The sequence below is a fragment of the Pelobates fuscus genome, chromosome 8 (assembly GCF_036172605.1).
Source record: "Pelobates fuscus isolate aPelFus1 chromosome 8, aPelFus1.pri, whole genome shotgun sequence".
NCBI classification, from domain to species: Eukaryota; Metazoa; Chordata; class Amphibia; order Anura; family Pelobatidae; genus Pelobates; species Pelobates fuscus.
The window spans coordinates 171,654,490-171,675,598 of NC_086324.1; the positions used below are offsets into that span (position 1 = coordinate 171,654,490).

A 21,109-nucleotide genomic window follows, 5' to 3' on the forward strand; every position below is an offset into this window, starting at 1 on the left:
TTGCCTGCAGGGAGCTATAGATAATACCTGAACAACTACATTAAGCTGTAGTTGTTCAGGTGACTATAGTGCCCCTTTAAAGGAAATCAGAGTTGAGCAGGTTATCAGGAATCCGTTTGAGCCAGGAACAGATATCTTATCTGTATTAGACCATAAACAAGTATCAGAAAGAGCAAGGTGCAGAACACAACTTCTCTCAATGTAAAACACATGTGATGAGTTGGGTGTAGCCTTTTATAGCAGACTTGGAAGATCATATGAGGCAGGTGAGAGAGACTGAGGGGAATAGTGGCTAGGGCGGCCAGTAGAGACGAGAAACAGGTATTGCAGTAATAACAGAATACAATAATATCTTGGTTGTCAGGAATAGGATCCTGACACACTCACTGACAGACAGACAGACAGACACACACTCACTGACATACACACACACACAAACACACTCACTGATTTACATACACTCACTGACATACACACACACACAAACACACTCACTGACATACATACACTCACTCACTGACATACACACACACACACACACTCACTGACATACATACACTCACTCACTGACAGACAGACACACACACACATACACACACTCACTGACATACACACACACAAACACACTCACTAATTTACATACGCTCACTCACTGACATACATACACACACTCACTGACAGACACACACACACAAACACACTCACAGACATACATACACTCACTCACTAACAAACACACACACACACACAAACAAACTCATTGACATACACATACATATACACACAAACACACTCACTGACATAGACAAACATACTCACTGACAGACACACACACTGACACTCAGACATCCAGCCTTCCTACCGTCCTGGGGTCCAGTGTGGGGCAGCTCCTCACTCATCCAGCTCGCTGTTTGGTATGCCGGGGCCGGAATGACATCATATTCTGGCTCCCGGCATCACAGAGGCTCTTCTTGCAGCTTCCGACTCCTCCCTCGCCGGCCACACTGACGCCGCCTGCCTCCTCTCCTCTGGCATTTATCGGCAGAGAAGGCACCTGCCATCAGGGTAAACAGGTGCCTGCTCTGCCATACCGATTAAAGGACAGCTTCGGGGGCACCCTGACGTGGCTTATGACAAGGCTCCTAAGGGCGCCCCTATTTTCGGGCACCTGGAGGATCAGCCCAGCACTGAGGGGGGCAGCCCTAGAGCCGCTAGCGAGGTGTGAAAACCGCAGACCGCAAGGGAAACAAGTGGCGTGTGCTTCCCCTGGGTGACCGCCGATTTGTATAACCGAATGCCCACTAGGGACAGCATTCATATGCCGAATGGGCAAACGCACCCTTTTTTCCGGTCCCCGTGTCGGGGATCATCCTACCCACTCCCAATGGAGCTATAATCACGTTCTACCCCCTCCCTACCTGAGAGCTACGAGGCTAGGTTCGTAGCTGCCCAGGAGAGCGCTCTCTCCGGTGGATACCTGCGTGGGGATATCCACCGGAGAGAGGGACATGCATCAGCAGGGAATCTCTGGAGCTGTGAATCAGTCTCACAGCCGCAGAGTCCCTCTGGCCACATGGAAATCCGTGCCGACCAATGGGAGAAAGAGCGCCCATTCAAACTGGGTTTGCACCATTCTCCTGGTTGGTCGGCACGAGTGCGCCCTGATTAGTCGCTACGGAGCCCAGGCGACCAATCAGAGAAGGAGCGCCCGTTCAAACAGGGTTTCGCACCCTTTCTCCTGATTGGGCAGCGAAATCCCTCTCCTCCTCGAGCGCCTATTGGTGCAACCGAGTTTCTCGCCCTTTCTTCGGATTGGGCGGCGAAACTCCTTTCCTCCCCGACAGCTGAAAGGGTGCGATTTGGTTCGCGCCCTTTCAGCTGATTGGTTGTTGCTTGGTTTGGGCTAAACCAAGCAATGCCATGGAACTCATTTCGGTGATGTACAGAACCTCGAGCCCCAGATTTAGTCACTGATATCTCGGGCTCTGTACATCCGATAGCCCCGCTATTTGCAGGGATCCTAGATGGGACCTGGGGCTATCTAGTAATATATGGACTTTATCCATGTGACCCCTTCCCTTCCCGGGGCGCCGAGCCCCAAAGTTTAGCCCCCCCCCAGTATGTAATGTGTTTAAATGTATGTCCCTGTGTACTGTTGGTATCTCCCAGAGCGGAAGATGGCTATCTCCAACCCAACCCACTCCTTCCTGGAGTTGTGTTGCACTGAATGGAGTGGGGGTCTGTGCATAAAAGAAGCCTTTTTCAATAAAGACTTGTTCAGTGTTTTAACCTCCAGAACTGTGTGTCGTCTGGTTACTGGAGGGAAGGAAGATTTAACCCCTGTGTCTGCTGTTCCAGCTTGCAGGGGATACAACGGGGAGAGTGCTTGTAAGGACTGAGAGAGTTAGCTCCCCATCCATTTTCCCTGGTCTGGTTAGGAAGCAACCCCTCTGGCGAAGGTACCCAGTCGGGTACAGGGAGCTCCGCTACAATAGGGCTGGAATATTTTTTTCCAGGGCTGCTTTCTGTTTCCAGTCTGGCCCTGATGACTGGGTTCACAGCCAAAACTCACATAAAAATAGGAAATCTTTATCTCTGAAATATATGAAAAAAAAAAGAAAAAGATTTATGTAGCCATAGGGAAGTCACAATAATACTTGTTATAGTATGATCCAGCAATTGGTGATACTCGGCAAGTAAGAGCATCACACTGAGTGCAAATATGCCTTAGCAGTCAAACAAAGAGGGACACTTTCAATTTAGGGATGTGAGTGGGGGGTGTACAACAAGAACAATATCTTATATACACAGACTGATTTCTAACACATTTATTGCAGTTTAAGACACATTACTGGGAGTATTATTGCTGTGGAACTCTGTTATACACTTAGACACATTACTGGGAGTATTATTGCTGTGGGGCTCTGTTATACCCTCAGACACATTACTGGGAGTATTATTGCTGTGGAGCTCTGTTATACACTCAGACACATTACTGGGAGTATTATTGCTGTGGAACTCTGTTATACACTCAGACACATTACTGGGAGTATTACTGCTGTGGAACTCTGTTATACACTCAGACACATTACTGGGAGTATTATTGCTGTGGAGCTTTGTTATACACTCAGACACATTACTGGGAGTATTATTGCTGTGGAACTCTGTTATACACTCAGACACATTCCTGGGAGTATTATTGCTGTGGAGCTCTGTTATACACTCAGACACATTACTGGGAGTATTATTGCTGTGGAACTCTGTTATACACTCAGACACATTACTGGGAGTATTATTGCTGTGGAGCTTTGTTATACACTCAGACACATTACTGGGAGTATTATTGCTGTGGAGCTCTGTTATACACTCACATTACTGGGAGTATTATTGCTGTGGAGCTCTGTGATACACTCTGACACATTACTGGGAGTATTATTGCTGTGGAGCTCTGTTATACACTCAGACACATTACTGGGAGTATTATTGCTGTGGAGCTCCGTTATACACCCAGACACATTACTGGGAGTATTATTGCTGTGGAGCTCTGTTATACACTCAGACACACCAACAATATGGAGCTCCTAGAAAAGAGGGATAGAGGGATTGGGCCCACAATGATAGTGTCCCTCTTTGTCTATTTGAAATGTTAGGAGCTATATAGTAACAATGCAACATTGCTAAATAATGTACCAAGTACATATGATGGTATGAATTCTCCATTTGGATGAAACAAAAACAATTGTATTTTTATTCATACATTTTATTCAGTATTCTATATGTAAAATTTCTTTAAAAATGATAACGGATGTTCAGCCTTGTAATGACAATGTTTGCCAGCGAGGTCAATGGAATGTAATATTGTGTCAGAGACAAATCCTTAACCTGTACCCCAAAATATTATCCGATCAATCAGCGTTACTGAGCGCAGATATACAGGGGATCTATGACTAGCGACAGCTGTCAATGGAATAATTAAACAATAGGTAATTCTATATAAAAACCTAATGGAATTAAAAAAGGGCTCATACTTACGATTAAAAATGATCATTGCCAAGATCGATTTAATAAGCTATTGGGTGCAGAATCCCAGGACCCTTAACCCTGCAGAGGTAATTATTGCAGTTTTTAATTAACTCCATTAATTAAACACTAGTTGTACCTGTAACAACGTCCATACAACCTATTTCTTGGACAAGCCCGTAATGCTTGCAACCAGTCATTCCCACGTCCCCCAGTGGCCTGGGCCCCTACGGAGCCTCACCTGATGACACGGCGTGATGTAAAACATTAACCTATGACGCACCAACATATGTGTGCAATTGTGTCATTCTTAAAGGAGAACTGTCGTTAAAATGTGTTTATATCATGTTTATCTTATAATATAACATCTCTTAATTTTGTTTACATCGGATATATGGAAATTTAGGAGAATTCACTTTTTCCTCTCAGACGTAAAAAACCACACACAATCAAGCAGTGATGATAAAATAATGAGCACTGGTTGGGATTACTGGCAGTCTGACCAAGGTGTATAGAGATTGCTACCAGAAAGTGGAGTGGGAAAAATAGACAAGTAATTTCATTAAAATTCTCAATATAAATGAGTTAATAAAAATGTAAAGTTCCATTCAGTACAATTCCAATGCCCCAACATGATGTGCAGAACCGTTACCGTCTGCTCTGATCTCTAACCTCCCGATTCAACTTTCTATCAAACTCTTCCCATTCTGGAGCGTTGGATTCAGTTTATCCCTCAGTTATGTACTTTATTTAAAATCAGGTTTACTAATGTCTGGTATCCTACCGGTCGTTTAACACCCATTACAAGGCTGAATTCACATTTATGGATAGGGCACATGTAAGGCAGGTAATGTGGGCGTCACGTGGTTAGTGGCTGGAAATGTGGACATGATGAGGTACCACGTGGCCCCTTAAAATGCAAACAATAGCCAAGTGACTGGTGTGAGGTAAAGACACACAGGACCTTGCCAGAAAGGCTCACAATCTAGTTCCTTTAAGAGCGTTCCAGGTCAATGATGAGCGGTTCGTTGTGTTTCCGCAGTATCTGATAGAAAGCATCCTTGTCACCAACACCCCAAGATCTGGAAAATCCATAGAGCTCCCTCATCTTGTCCTGAGAGGTGGCCTTACTACGGACAATGGAATAATGTTCATCTGTAAGAAGCTTCCTGGACAGGAGATCATCGAGTACAGGATCCACCAGACCCATCCTGCTGATCAGCTCTGCCCTGCGTCTGTCCACGAAGTGCTCTGCAGCTGTGGGGATGGAGGAGACTATCAGACCTCCTGTGTCTGTCTGTTTCTGTCATCACCCATTTATGTTCTATATTTTACCATCTCACCCCATTATATTCTGTATCTTCGAGTCTCACCCCTTTATTTTCTATACTCATATCTTAACCCCATCTTAATATCCACTAATTATCAGTGTCTGCCAGCGGTGTGCCCATCTCTCTCCTAATTATCAGTGTCTGCCAGCTGTGTGCCCATCTCTCTCCTAATTATCAGTGTCTGACAGTTGTGTGCCCATCTCTCTCCTAATTATATGTCTGTCACCTGTGTGCCCATCTCTCTCCTCTTTATAAGTGTCTGCCAGCTGTGTGGCCACCTCTCTCCTAATTATCAGTGTCTACCAGCGGTGTGCCCATCTCTCTCCTAATTATCAGTGTCTGTCAGCTGTGTGCCTATCTCTCTCCTAATTATCAGTGTCTGCCAGCGGTGTGCCCATCTCTCTCCTAATTATATGTCTGTCACCTGTGTGCCCATCTCTCTCCTCTTTATAAGTGTCTGCCAGCTGTGTGCCCACCTCTCTCCTAATTATCAGTGTCTACCAGCGGTGTGCCCATCTCTCTCCTAATTATCAGTGTCTGCCAGCGGTGTGCCCATCTCTCTCCTAATTATCAGTGTCTACCAGCGGTGTGCCCATCTCTCTCCTAATTATCAGTGTCTGTCAGCTGTGTGCCTATCTCTCTCCTAATTATCAGTGTCTGCCAGCGGTGTGCCCATCTCTCTCCTAATTATCAGTGTCTGCCAGCGGTGTGCCCATCTCTCTCCTAATTATCAGTGTCTGCCAGCGGTGTGCCCATCTCTCTCCTGATTATCAGTGTCTGCCAGCGGTGTGCCCATCTCTCTCCTAATTATCAGTGTCTGCCAGCTGTGTGCCCATCTCTCTCCTAATTATCAGTGTCTGCCAGTTGTGTGCCCATCTCTCTCCTAATTATCAGTGTCTGCCAGTGGTGTGCCCATCTCTCTCCTAATTATCAGTGTCTGCCAGTGGTGTGCCCATCTCTCTCCTAATTATCAGTTTCTGCCAGCTGTGTGCCCATCTCTCTCCTAATTATCAGTGTCTGCCAGCGGTGTGCCCATCTCTCTCCTAATTATCAGTGTCTTTCAGCTGTGTGCCCATCTCTCTCCTATTTATCAGTGTCCGCCAGTTGCGTGGAAGACAAGAGAACAAAAGCGAAATCGTAGAGCCGTGCTAAATAACTGAACAAAGGCAAAGAGAATAAACGGCAGCACACCTAAGGAAAAGGGGTTCCCCCAACTGACCCCTTAAAAACAGATCAAAGCAAAAAGATAGGGTATAGGTAGCGCCAAAAAAAAAAAAAAACCTATTAAAACAACACAAGAATATAAAACAGGTAATTAATAATAATAGACTGTGCAAGTATAACAAAATGAAATCCTTAAAAATATACAAAATGGTGTAAAATAGAGCATAAGAATAGGAAACAAAATGTCTACTACTAATACTGTCTAAAGAATCCTAGGTGGGGAACATAACACCCAGGTTTGACACAGAGCGTTTCCGTCTGCTCTTTTAAATGTAAGTAGATTTTTAATGTCATGTTTTCATACTTATCAATACAGAGAGCTCTATTTGTTTCATTCTCTTGTCCCATGTGGTCCACCCTCTGCCGTGGATTATTGCCAGAGGGGTATCCTGTAAGTGGGGATTTCTATGCCTGTATGCTGATTTATCCAGAGCTGATTTTAGCTCCATCCCATGTGAGTTGGCATTTAGACTTCTGTGATGTGTGTCCTACAATCTGACTTGACATATTGCACTAGTGTTTTTTTACCTGCAGCCATGAAGTAACCAAAAACATAACACATAAACTTGTGATGAGAAAGGACATTTTTCTGGGACTGTATTTATATACCTGGTACACCATTTTGTATATTTCTAAAGATATTTTTTTTGTTATACTAGCACAGTCTATTATTATTGTCTATTTTAATATACTCATGTTGTTTTTATATTTTTTTTATTCTTGGTGCCACCTATACACTATCTTTTTGCTTCTGCCAGCTGTGTGCCATCTCTCCTCTCTATAAATGTCTGCCCGCTGTGTGCCATCTCTCTCCTCTTTATAAATGTCTGCCACCTGTGTTTCCCATCTCTCCCCTGTTTTTAAGTATCTGCCAGCTGTGTGCCCATCTCTCTCCCCTTTCTATGTGTCTGCCCGCTGTGTGCCTACCAGTGTCTGCCCGCTGTGTTCCTACCAGTGTCTGCCCGCTGTGTTCCTACCAGTGTCTGCCCGCTGTGTTTCCCATCTCTCTCCCCTTTATATGTATCTGCCCGCTGTGTGCCTACCAGTGTCTGCCCGCTGTGTGCCATCTCTCTCCCCTTTATATGTGTCTGCCCGCTGTGTGCCTACCAGTGTCTGCCCGCTGTGTGCCTACCAGTGTCTGCCAGCTGTGTGCCTACCAGTATCTGCCCGCTGGGTGCCTACCAGTATCTGCCCGCTGGGTGCCTACCAGTATCTGCCCGCTGGGTGCCTACCAGTATCTGCCCGCTGGGTGCCTACCAGTATCTGCCAGCTGTGTGCCTACCAGTATCTGCCCGCTGGGTGCCTACCAGTATCTGCCCGCTGGGTGCCTACCAGTATCTGCCAGCTGTGTGCCTACCAGTATCTGCCCGCTATGTGCCTACCAGTATCTGCCCGCTGGGTGCCTACCAGTATCTGCCCGCTGGGTGCCTACCAGTGTCTGCCCGCTGTGTGCCCATCATACCAGCAGGTTTGTCTCCGTTACTTGGCTTCTTGTAATTGCTGGCTGTAAATAGAGATCGAGAGAGAAAATAGTGGGAATTAATAAAAGTGTTTTATTTATGAAGATCTATGTGTTTCGTGCAGGTTAAGGATTCCTTACCTTTCTCCAAGTCTTGTTCTAATTTTTCTGCTATTTGATTTTGGTTGATTTGCCGCAGCACCTCGAGGGTCACCGTTACCCCGTAGGGATTGGAATAAGCTGCAAGAATGAGATCTGCAACATCGTCTTCGTCCGCCTTCTCCAGACGTGCCTTCGGAATGCTCCTGTACGGTCCTTCCACTGGAAACTCGTTTAGTTTGGTCCGGAATCTTTTAAAGTTTCTTTCACCTAATTCTTCCAGGTTTCTGACCAGCACGTCTCGCACGGTAAAACTCATTTTTTCTCATGTTGTTTCCTGCTTCGCTCAGCAATAGATATATAATAACTGTATGTACTTCCTCATTGCTGCCTTTACACCTCCCCTTCACTGCTTGCCCTCCAATAGCCAGCCATCTACCTAACACCCTATCTGATATTTGAAATAAACATTTGTAAACGTTCTTTTCTCCTCTCCTGCCTCTCCCCCTCCCTCCGCAGGGTTTCTAAGAAATCACGTGTGTTACTGTAAAGCTGTAGGGTACGTTCTGGATGGGTGTCGCTGGTTTTGACAGTTTATTCACTAAGAAGAAGTATTGTGAAAGACTGTAAATTGTAAACCAAAAGAAACTAACTAAAAAAGTAGCAGAATTATTATTTTGATGATGTACCAGGCTGCCCCCTTTGGTGAGACACTGCGGCTTGTTAAAATCAAAACACCAACAAAAACACACAAAAGGTCTGAATTGTAGCTCATTAACGCAGGTGGCAAAATTCTGGCTAAAATAACACAGCTGTGACTAAAAGCATTGTTGGGGAGTTTTTCCATTTATAGCCTAAAGGTTGCAATTCAAATTTCAATTTGTTACAATTTGCTGTTTAGTGAATAAACCCTTTGTATTGTTTGCAGGTAATTATCAGCGGGGCAGTTGTAGACCCCATACATTTCACCCGGTTTAAAAGAACACTCTAGGCACCATAACAACTTCAGTGGCATGAAGTTGTTATGGTGCATGAAGGTCCTGGCTTCAGCTTATCTTTAGGGGTTAACCCATGAAGGAACAACGTTCGATTGGAGTCTTGAATCCAGCACTGGTTGACTCTGCCCCCTCTTTGCGCTTTTCTCCAAAGCTTGAATCAGAAGTCTTGGAGAGGGGCACTGCTGGTTGGCTGATGCTCTAAGCCAATAAGTAGCTCTCCCTTAACAAAATGGCTTGAGAAAAATACAAACATTTCTCAAGGTGTTATGTATCAACTGGCACTCTAAGTCAGTTAGTGGCGGTTCTGTCTGAGGCTTCCAGACTAAAATTTTGAAGAAAAGTGGAAAAAGAGGGATGGAGCTCACATGTGCTGGATTCAAGACTTTGGGGTTAAACCCTTTGTTAAGGGGTTAACCCCTAACGGTAAGTTGGCGCAAGGGACCTCCTGGCACCATAACAACTTTATTCCGATGAAGTTATTAAGAGGCCTGGAGGTTCCCTATATTTCAGCAAACTATTGCACCAATTCCAAGCATTCTTTAGTTCATATATCACTGAAAGTATATTCAAGGTATCTACTACTCTTTCAACATCACTTTTAGTCTTTACTGTTTCCACTGAAATCCCATGCCAGGTATCTACTACCCTTTCTTTTTTTTTTTTTTTTTTTTTATAATTCTTTATTTTTGTTGTGTGGGTAGGTACAGCATATAATCAGGCGCCACAACAGCGTATTGCAATAGTAACATACATTAGGTAGTGGCATGAGAATTCGCACATTGTTATAGTTTTAACAAGCTTAAATAAACAATTATACTTTCAGCGTAATAGCGAGTAAAACAACTGAGCAAAACCGATGCTTAACAGGTTTAGATTAGCGTCGGTTTAGATGTTAGTGTCGGTGTGATGTGAGTTACATTGAGGCTTGCCTCGCCATAATGTCTGTATGCAACCACATATGCTAGTGAGAGTTATCTATTCTACATGTTATATGTTGGGCAGCGTTTAACACAGGCTGTTCCGAATATATAAGTAGACAACTGCGAACACAGGCAATTTTGCCATGAGGCTGCGTGACTGGCTGGGGCGTTTAAGCCTGTGGGTAATCAGTAGAGCTAGGGCACATTTCTTAATATTTGCATATTAGGCAAGTTTGGAGCTTGCGTTGCGCTGTAATCTGGGGCACAGTACAGAGGCATATAACATTTGCATCTAATATGTGCATACAACATTTGCCTGGAATTATGGGCTCGCTCAACATTACTAGTACGTTTCTAATAGTTGTGAGTTGCCAGCAAGAGATATAGGTTACACATGTTAAACAGGTTAAACATAGCGCAAGATATTCAGTGTAAGAAAGCGATTATATGGCACACTGGACCCGTGCATTTTCCAGAATAGCATTCATGAGGCACAGACTATCTAGTGTGGTAGTTTTCTGAGGTGAACAGCATAAGCCTCTGAGTCCCGGCTAGCATAAATCAGAGAGTTCTCGGAGTCTGACTGCCAGCATGGTAGATGGGCGTACTCATATACTGCAGTGGTATAGCCACCAGCAAGAGGCACACAATAGATGGAGGCATAGTATAAGGGTTTGTGCATATCTTGCCATTAGGGGTTCAAGAGTCCGGGTCTGTGATTGCACGGGCTTTCTCCGTGCTCTGCCTCTGTGGCATGTGGATGCATCCAGTGTCGCTCAGCCCACCCCACTTGCGGGCCAGGTTGCTGGTATCTCCGTTCGGGTTCCGTCTTCCGGGTCGTGGTTCCGTGGCTGATTCTGTCCCAGTGGGTACATTGAGAGGTTGCTGTGGCGGGTCTGCTCAGAGCCTCCAGCCCGGGCTACTGCGGGGGTCACTTCCCTGTGTCCTCGGGTCCCTGTACCATACATGGTGGGACCGTGGGCCCTCTGGGGCTCCGCTCTCCCGAGGCCCCCCCGGGTGTGTGGACGTTGGGTCGGATATCTATCCTGTATGGCTCCCAGCCCAGAAGGAGTTTTTTTACTCCGGGCAGTCGTTTGGGTCCGCGGTACTCTGTGCCTGGTGGCGTGGTATTGTCGGCCTCGCATGCACGGAGAGTATCATGCAGCGGCCATTTTATGTCCCCCTCGGGGTGGTGTAGCTGGTCGGTCGCCATATTGAGCTTCGGTGCGTGGTTGCAAGTGCCTTTCCAGTTTAGGCCAAAATGCTTCAAAGTGTGCATCCAGCCTTGCCGCGTAGTCGGCTTGTGCTGTGCTGTGGACTGTTGATGTCGTCGTGCTCTCCCTGAGGCAGGCAAGTACCGTTGTAGCGGTAGACCCAGGGGCACTACGTGTCTGCAGAATTTCAGGCTGTTTCACGGGGTTCTTTGTCCCCCGTGAGGACCGGGATATCCCCCACCGGCCCGGGAGGGGGCAGCAGAGCTGTTGTCGTTTCACGCTTGTGAGCTTGTTCCTTGCAGGGAGAGCGGCCGTCTCCCCCACATAGCAGGCTTCGCTCCAGGTTAGGCCGCATGGCTGGCTCTTGCCGTTGTGTTGCGTATCGGGTCCGGGCGGGTATCACCCTATTCCTCAGATCCTCCTGAGTCCCATTCCGAGCACCTCGAGCCATTTGCGTCGCTTGGTATCGGTAAAATTAGTGTGTTTTGCTCTCCGGTGCTGGAGCCCTCAGAAAGCACAGGCCCTGCCCCCTACTACCCTTTCTATATCACTGTTACTGCTCCCACTGGAAGGCTATTCCAGGTATCTACTACCCTTTCTATATCACTGTTACTGCTCCCACTGGAAGGCTATTCCAGGTATCTACTACCCTTTCTATATCACTGTTACTGCTCCCACTGGAAGGCTATTCCAGGTATCTACTACCCTTTCTATATCACTGTTACTGCTCCCACTGGAAGGCTATTCCAGGTATCTACTACCCTTTCTATATCACTGTTACTGCTCCCACTGGAAGGCTTTTCCAGGTATCTACTATCCTTTCTATATCACTGTTACTGCTCCCACTGGAAGGCTATTCCAGGTATCTACTACCCTTTCTATATCACTGTTACTGCTCCCACTGGAAGGCTATTCCAGGTATCTACTACCCTTTCTATATCACTGTTACTGCTCCCACTGGAAGGCTATTCCAGGTATCTACTACCCTTTCTATATCACTGTTACTGTTCCCACTGGAAGGCTATTCCAGGTATCTACTACCCTTTCTATATCACTGTTACTGCTCCCACTGGAAGGCTTTTCCAGGTATCTACTACCCTTTCTATATCACTGTTACTGCTCCCACTGGAAGGCTATTCCAGGTATCTACTACCCTTTCTATATCACTGTTACTGCTCCCACTGGAAGGCTATTCCAGGTATCTACTACCCTTTCTATATCACTGTTACTGCTCCCACTGGAAGGCTATTCCAGGTATCTACTACCCTTTCTATATCACTGTTACTGCTCCCACTGGAAGGCTATTCCAGGTATCTACTACCCTTTCTATATCACTGTTACTGCTCCCACTGGAAGGCTTTTCCAGGTATCTACTACCCTTTCTATATCACTGTTACTGCTCCCACTGGAAGGCTTTTCCAGGTATCTACTACCCTTTCTATATCACTGTTAATGCTCCCACTGGAAGGCTATTCCAGGTATCTACTACCCTTTCTATATCACTGTTACTGCTCCCACTGGAAGGCTTTTCCAGGTATCTACTACCCTTTCTATATCACTGTTACTGCTCCCACTGGAAGGCTTTTCCAGGTATCTACTACCCTTTCTATATCACTGTTACTGCTCCCACTGGAAGGCTATTCCAGGTATCTACTACCCTTTCTATATCACTGTTACTGCTCCCACTGGAAGGCTTTTCCAGGTATCTACTACCCTTTCTATATCACTGTTAATGCTCCCACTGGAAGGTTATTCCAGATATCTACTACCCTTTCTATATCACTGTTACTGCTCCCACTGGAAGGCTATTCCAGGTATCTACTACCCTTTCTATATCACTGTTACTGCTCCCACTGGAAGGCTTTTCCAGGTATCTACTACCCTTTCTATATCACTGTTACTGCTCCCACTGGAAGGTTATTCCAGGTATCTACTACCCTTTCTATATCACTGTTACTGCTCCCACTGGAAGGCTATTCCAGGTATCTACTACCCTTTCTATATCACTGTTACTGCTCCCACTGGAAGGCTTTTCCAGGTATCTACTACCCTTTCTATATCACTGTTACTGCTCCCACTGGAAGGTTATTCCAGGTATCTACTACCCTTTCTATATCACTGTTACTGCTCCCACTGGAAGGCTATTCCAGGTATCTACTACCATTTCTATAAGTTAACATTTACTTAACTTTCCCTCAGTCTTCTACCCATCTATTTTTACTGCCAGCCTCTCTAGAGTTAGTCTATGAATGTGCTTGGTTGGTGGGACAGGTCTGTATACAATAAACCGTGCAGGCAGCCTGATGATGGAATGTGCATAGTGTGATGTTGTATCCCTCCATTCTCCGTCATTCGGCAGGATATAGGATCCAGGGTAAAGCATTCTCCGTCATTCTGTTCCATGGCCATTTGAAACAGGTAGCCTTCTGGAAGACTCACATTTCATTCTATATCTACATAACCTGTTAATTTTGTTGAATGTGTAATGTTTTTATATTTCGTGACTATTATTTAGTTTTATTATTTTCAATGTATACATTTTCATGTCTTTGTAACTATAGCCTGTGCTAATCATGCAAAGTATTTTATCACCTTTGTCTTTGTCCATCATGTTAAGTTAGTTTAACCAGCTCAGGCCCATATATCTTTCTTGTTTAATGGTTTTATTTCCCTACTTAAATACCTCTGTCTTATCTCTGTAATTCTCAATCTTAGCTTTTGTTTTTCCTTAAATGACCTTAAATCTAATGTCCATCTATGTACCCCCCCCCCCCCCCCCCCACTCTCTTAGCCCATCTGACCCTAATATACATCTCTCTCCCACAGTCTGATTTTTAAACATACCAAGCCCAGCATAGAACTCAGAGCTCCATCAGCTGTTCCATGGCCATTTGAAACAGGTAGCCTTCTGGAAGACTTGGCCCCTGCCACCCACCCCATGCTTAATTCTACATTTATAGATAGTCTCCCACACAACTTTCAACCTCTTGAAATTGACAGGTGCAAACACTGATCATCACACCCTTCCAATCTTTTAACTCTATAGAACACATACCCTCTCTCCCTACAAATAGATATCTCACACACTAATACTATATACTTTTTGTTTTTCACAATTTCTGTTTTTCATTTTCAACTACACACCTCATACCACTAACATGAATCCAAATATAACCATACTGATATTCTTAATAACCCTTTTTTCAATTCAATTTTGTTCACACCACTACCAGCATAAACACACACCTCAAACTGGAAAACAAATTATCATACACCATGGCATGCTTTGTTCCTGTAACTTATCTGCTAAGTGCTGGTGGAGAGTTCTAAAAAATAGCCCTCCTACCCCCACCTCACAAAATTATAAAGTATCCCATTCACTATGTGCCCAAACAAAAATTATGTCCAAATTCCTATTCCTTATGTTACTCGCCCTTGCAAATGATGTGGAGTCTAACCCAGGTCCCACAGCTAATTCTAGTCCTAATCTCCCCACTAAAAAAGGCCTCTCTTTTGTGCACTGCAACATCCGTAGTTTACTCCCTAAACTAGATGCACTGCAAGCCTGGTGTTCCCATTACAAACCACAAATCATTGTGCTCTCAGAATCTTGGTTAACAACTAAAATACCAGACACCGCCATTGCAATACAGGGGTATTCATGTTTTAGAAATGACAGAGCAAAGAGAGGAGGAGGCATTGTTATTTATGTTGACAATTCCATAAAGTTTACCCCCTTACAAAACCTTAGTTCTCCTGCCACCTTTGATTTCCTCTCTGGCACAATTGAGATCCCGTGCAGTAATTCAATCATTGTTGCAGGAATCTACCGCCCACCTAGCTCCCCTGTGCATACTCTTTCTGACATAGCCCATCTCCTTAGTGAAACCATTGCTCAAAACCCTAAAAGTGAACTGTTGGTCTTTGGAGATTTTAATATTGATTGGCTGAATCCTAAAAATAATAGTTCGTGCACGCTTTTTAAGACTTTGCAGCTAACGCAATTAATCTCCTCCCCAACTCGCATAAATATTAAAAGCCTTAACCATACCCTACTAGATTGGATTCTCTCTACTTCTCCTGATAGAATCCAGGAGGCCGGTGTTCTCCCAAACACTTTCAGTGATCACTGTTTAGTGTACTGTGTGCGCAAAATTAAGGCTATTAAATCCGCTCCCAAGGTTAAAATAACAAGGTCCTTCAAAAAATGTAATCTTGAATCCTTTCTAAAGGACATCAAGAACCTCCCATGGCACAGATTAAACATTATCCCGGATCTAGACAGTGCTGTTGAATTCTTTCAGTCTGAACTCCTACAAATTTGGAATTTGCATGCCCCGCTGCGTAAGTTGAGGGTAAAAGGAGCACATATGAATTGGATCACAGCTGATCTCATCCAAATGTACCAGTTTCGGGATTCTTTGTGGTCAAAGTTTAAGCGTACTGGCTCTATGAATGATCACTGTGCATATAGACAATGGCGAAATATATGCACAAAACAAACAAAATTGGCCAAAGCCCAATATTTCTATGACAATCTGAACAATAACATCTCAAACCCTAGAAACTTTTGGAAAGTCATAAATAAATTACAAACTCCCCCAATCCACTCCCAACCCCTCACTGTCAAAGTGGATAACCAAACCCTGCAACTTCCCTTAGATGTAGCAAATGCCTTTAACAATTATTTTGTCGGATGCTCTACTGCCCTGATTGCCAAGCTAATAAATGGCACGCATCCTGAAACTACAAATGTGGATCAGGTCTCACTAAATTTGCAAACGCCCAATATAGATAAGTTCACTTTTAGACCTGTACCTGTTAGTGTAATTGAAAAACATCTTAATAATCTAAAAATGAAAAACCAGTCCGGACCTGACCAAATCCCAGCAATGCTGTTGAAGCTCAGTGCGCCGGCAATTGCTAAACCCGTCGCAACTCTAATTAATGAATCCTTGGTGTCTGGATACTTACCCAAACTTTGGAAGACTGCGAGAGTAGTGCCTATCCATAAAAGTGGTGACACTACTTTGGTTTCTTTTTTTCTCATATTCAACAAGCTTTATTAGTGTCTTCAGTTCAAATTACAGCAGGATGGTCAAGATATAACGTAATAGACACGCAGGTCTCATGGAAACACATATAACAGTAACATAAAGCTTAGGATAAACAAGTGACATTGACATGAAGTCCGATATAAAGCTTTTGTCAAGACAAGCATGAAATGTCGTCATGTGGCCTAATTGGCTTGAGTTTCGTCTGCTTTTAAGTTTAAAACGACTTCGTTCAGCACAGACATTTCGGAACGTGTCCTGGACTGTGTATAATAACAAGTAACTTTAAATTTAACAGGTAATCTTAGTATTGGAGACATGCAGTTCCCAGTGAATATTGTATGGATAACAATTGGGACGCGATGTGCATTAGAAAGGAATGGTGCGAGAGTAAGTTTAACCCGTCAGAGTAGGCACATGTGTGACCAAGGTGTGGCGTAGGTATTAGGTAGTCTGATAGTTCGAATGTTATATCAGCCTGTAGGGTATTTCGGGTTCGGTCAATCCGCCTATGGTTCGCTTTTCCAATAAGGCGGTTGTGATAGTCAGGTCATATTTAGTGGTCATTTGCTGTGTGGGGTTGTTCCATGTTCGTGTTTTGTGAAACCGTGGCTGAGGTGTGTGTCTCTAATCTGATGAGTGAATGCAAGTGTGTGAAGCAACCGTTAGTAATCTCGGGTTGTATCGAGCTACTTCTGTTTTTCGATTAAGTCACTGAGCTTTGTCCGAGTACTGAAAGGCATGTTAAGTGAGAGATAGAAGGGGGAGATACAGAGGTGGGGGGGGGGCCAGTAAGATGAGACAGCGGTTTGAAAAGAGGGAGAGGTGGGGTGGGTGGGTGGGGGTTCCACTGCCCGTGCCCATGGCATCGCGTGGATCGTAGCTTGGCTCAATCTCCATTCGGATGTGGGTGCGGGGTTCCTCGGGTCCGCAGACTAACGTTCCTGTCTGAGCTTTGGTCTGCCACATAAAGCAGCCACGGGCGCCATCTCTCCATATTCTTATCCTCGAGACCCAGAAGGGTGGCCTGTATTGATTCTGCTCTATATATCTCTTCTACTCGTTCCGTCCATTGCGTTATTGTAGGAATATTCGTCTGTTTCCAGTATAGTGGAATCAGCGCTTTGGCCGCGTTTAGTAGGTGTCTACGAATGCTTCTCCTGTATGCCCCTATGGGGTCTGGTGTGGAATGTAGGAGGGCCGCCTCCGCGGTTAGGATTTCATCCGTTCCCAAGATTTCCCTTATTTTCCGTTGTACTTCTTCCCAAAATGGTTTAATGAGTGGGCAGTCCCACCATATGTGTAGCGGCGAGCCTCGGTCATCCTCGCATCTCCAGCATGTGTCCGGTATAGTTGGGAATATCCTGTGTAGGCTATCAGGCGTTCTGTACCAAAATGAGAGAAGTTTATAGTTGGTTTCTTGATATTGGGAACTTGACGAACATTTATGGTGCAGTATGAGGATCTTATCCCATTGTGCCGTGGTGAAGGATGTATCAAGCATGCGTTCCCAGCGTCTGCGGAACTGGTCATTGTTGGTGAGGTGTCCCACTAGCATGTGTTGGTACAACAGTGAAATCGACTTATCTAGGGTGGATTTGGTGTCGCAGAGTGTTTCGAACCATGTTAAGTCCCGATGTAGCGTTTCCTTGCCCGGGAGCGTCTGATAGTACGATCTGAGCTGCATGTAACGGAAGGTTTGGAGGCTGGTGGGCTGGTTGCCCTCTAATAGTTCCCTCAGGGGGATTATGCCTGCGTTGTTCAGTACTCTGTGTATGGGGAATGATTCTCCCTCTCCCAGGAAGGACAGAGCCGTCGTCGGCAGACCCCCTCCTATCAGAGGATTATGTTGGATCTGAGTCATCGGGCTCGGCGTTGGAGACACATGCGGTGCTCTCCTGATGGTATCCCACGTTTTCAGTGTCTGTGCTACAGTGGAGGTCGGTTCCAGAGTCGCTCTTGGCAGCCTCCTTGAGTTCCAGATGGATGTCAGGAAGGAGGGGCCTATGTGGGCCTTGTCTAGGTCGACCCATTGTTTGTGTGCCGGTTGGGAATGCCACTCCAGTACACGTTGGAGGACTGTCGCGTGATGGTATTTGCGGAGGTCAGGGAGCGCCAGCCCCCCCCGCGCTCGGGGCAAGCATAAGGTCTCATGTCGGAGCCGTGCCTGTTTCCCGTTCCAAACGAACTTCCCCATCGCAGATCGGAGTGATGTAAAATACGCTGTCGGTAGGGCTTGCGGGATTGTCTGGTATAGGTATAGTAGCCTCGGTAAAATATTCATCTTTAGTATTGCAATCCGCCCGAACCATGATATGTGGGGGTATGCCCATGCCTTCAGATCCTTTTGTATTCGTTGCATCAGCGGTACATAATTCGTCCGGTACATGTCGCCTAAGTCTCTGGTCAGTGTTATGCCTAGGTATCGCATGCGGTTTGTGCACCATCGGAATGGGAACTGTTGTTTCAGCGCGCTTACCTGGGTAGGCGGTGTGTTAATGTTGAGTACTTCGCATTTGTTCATGTTCAGTTTGAATCCTGAGACCTCCCCGTAGGCTGTGAGCATGGCAACTAGGCGGGGCATCGTCGCTTCCGGTTCTGTGATAAAAAATAGGAGGTCATCTGCGTATGCAGCTACCTTGTGTGCTGTAACGCCGTTTTTGAAGCCCGGGACGTCGTCTGAGTTGCGCACTGCCTCTAGGAACGGTTCAAGAGCTAGGGCGAAGAGCATGGGAGAGAGTGGGCATCCCTGTCTCGTCCCGTTATGAATCTGGAAGGATTCGGTGAGTGCCCCGTTCACTTTCACCTTCGCGTTGGGGCAGCGGTATAGCGCATCGATCCATTTCAGCATGTTTTCACCAAAGCCCATTTCTCGAAGTGTGGTCATAAGGAACGTCCAGTCGACCCGGTCGAACGCCTTCTCCGCATCCGTGGACAATAGTAGGAGTTTGTCGTTCGACCTTGTCGCCAGGTGGTGGATGGACTGTACTCTAAGGGTGCTGTCCCTTGCTTCCCTTCCTGGGATGAACCCCGTCTGGTCTGCGTGGACCAGTGTTGGGAGTATACCCCCAATCCTGGTGGACAGGATTTTGGTAAAAAGCTTCACATCTACATTCAACAGTGAGATTGGTCTGTAGCTGCTGCATTGTTCGGGGTCCTTCCCCGGTTTCGGGAGGACTGTTATAGTCGCTGCCAGGGACTCGTGATGAAACTGGGCACCGTTTATCAGGGCGTTGAACGCGTTGGTGAGGTTCGGGAGCAATATGGATCGGAATTTCTTATAGTAGTCTAAAGTGAAGCCATCTGGGCCTGGTGCACGGCCCGTCTTGGCAGCCTTAATCGCTCCCGCCACTTCTGCTCCTGTGATCGGTGCGTCTAACATCTCTGCCTCCCCTTGCTGCAGCCGTGTCCCCACGTGCGACGCGATGTAGTCCTTTATGTTGTCTAATCTGTGTGTTATTGCATCCGGGAGTGTCGGTCCAGGGGTGTTGTACAGCGAGGCGTAGAATGAGCGAAATTCGGAGGCTATTTTATCCGGGAATTGTGTGGTTGTGCCGTCTGGTAGTCGTAGTTTATGGACCTGGGTCACGCACTGGGGTCCCTTTAGCATTTTGGCCAGCAGCCTCCCCCCCTTGTTGGCGTGTTGGTAAAAGAAGGCCTTCGAGCGTTGTAAGGAACCGTAATAACGATTAGTTATGTGGGTATGCAGTGATCTTCGGGCTTCCAGGAGTTCCTTATATGTCTCTTCAAGGTGGGAGCGTTTGTGTTGTAGTTCGAGGGCATTTATGCGTGTAAGTAATTCTGTCACATGTGCTCGAGATTCCCTTTTCTTTTTGGAGGCCAAGTGCATCAACGTGCCTCTGAGTACACTTTTGTGAGCTTCCCATATAGTCGTCGCGGGCAGTTCGTCTGTGGCGTTTAATGTAAAATAGGATGTAAGTTCCTCAGCGATCTGTTCCTTCACCGCAGGGTCTAAAAGCAGAGAGTCCTGCAGCCTCCACGCCCATGTGGACGGGCGCACTCTGGGGGAGTCCAATTGGAGGGTCACAGGTCCATGATCCGACCAGCTTGCTGAATCAATGTCTACTTTTTGGATGGCGTCGAGGTGTTCCTGCTGGAGAAAGATATAGTCAATCCTCGCGTAGCGCTTATGTATCACGGAGTAGTGGGTATATTCCCTGTCTGCTGGGTGCATTGCGCGCCAGCAGTCCACCAGTCTGAGGTTCTTAAGTGATGTCTGTATACTACGGAGGGCTCCTTGGGAGATGCAGCTGTGACCCGTGGATGAGTCCAGTAGGGGGATGAGTGGTAACTACTTTGGTTTCTAACTATCGCCCAATATCATTGCTCCCGGTATTGTCAAAAATCTTAGAAAAATGTGTCCATACGCAACTATGTGAGTATTACCAACAATCAAACTATCTGACCCCTGATCAATCGGGCTTTCGCCAGAATCACTCAACTACAACTGCCCTCTTAAAAGTTTGCAATGACATCCAAACTGGCATGGAACAAGGAGACCTAACTGGAGCTATTTTCCTTGATTTTGCTAAGGCCTTTGACACAGTAGACCACGACATTCTACTGCACAAACTCAAAAACTCAGGTATTGGTGATCATTCGCTAAACTGGTTTCGATCGTATGTATCGGAACGCTCGCAATATGTGTCCATTTCTGACAGCGACTCCCTCCCTCTCCCAGTCACGTGTGGTGTTCCCCAAGGTTCCATTCTCGGCCCCCTACTATTTTCATTATTTATAAATGATCTGCCTAATGTCTGCAAATCCTC

At 45.9% G+C, this 21,109-nt stretch overlaps 1 protein-coding gene across 2 annotated transcripts; it reads right to left on the reverse strand.

The window, feature by feature from the left end:
- Positions 1-3,730: 3,730 nt before the first annotated feature.
- Positions 3,731-8,718, reverse strand: LOC134572036 (apoptosis-associated speck-like protein containing a CARD). 2 transcript variants are annotated; one of them, XM_063430819.1, is made up of 3 exons: positions 8,176-8,718; positions 8,038-8,079; positions 3,731-5,277 (listed from the first exon to the last, which is right to left on the reverse strand). In XM_063430819.1, exons 1-3 carry the CDS (start codon positions 8,450-8,452, stop codon positions 5,015-5,017), a joined length of 582 nt encoding a protein of 193 aa, XP_063286889.1. In that variant the 5' UTR covers positions 8,453-8,718; the 3' UTR covers positions 3,731-5,014. The 2 variants fall into 2 exon arrangements, with proteins under 2 accessions (XP_063286889.1, XP_063286888.1); XM_063430818.1 differs by having other exon boundaries at positions 3,732-5,277; positions 8,008-8,079; positions 8,176-8,659.
- Between the last annotated feature and the right edge of the window lie 12,391 nt (positions 8,719-21,109).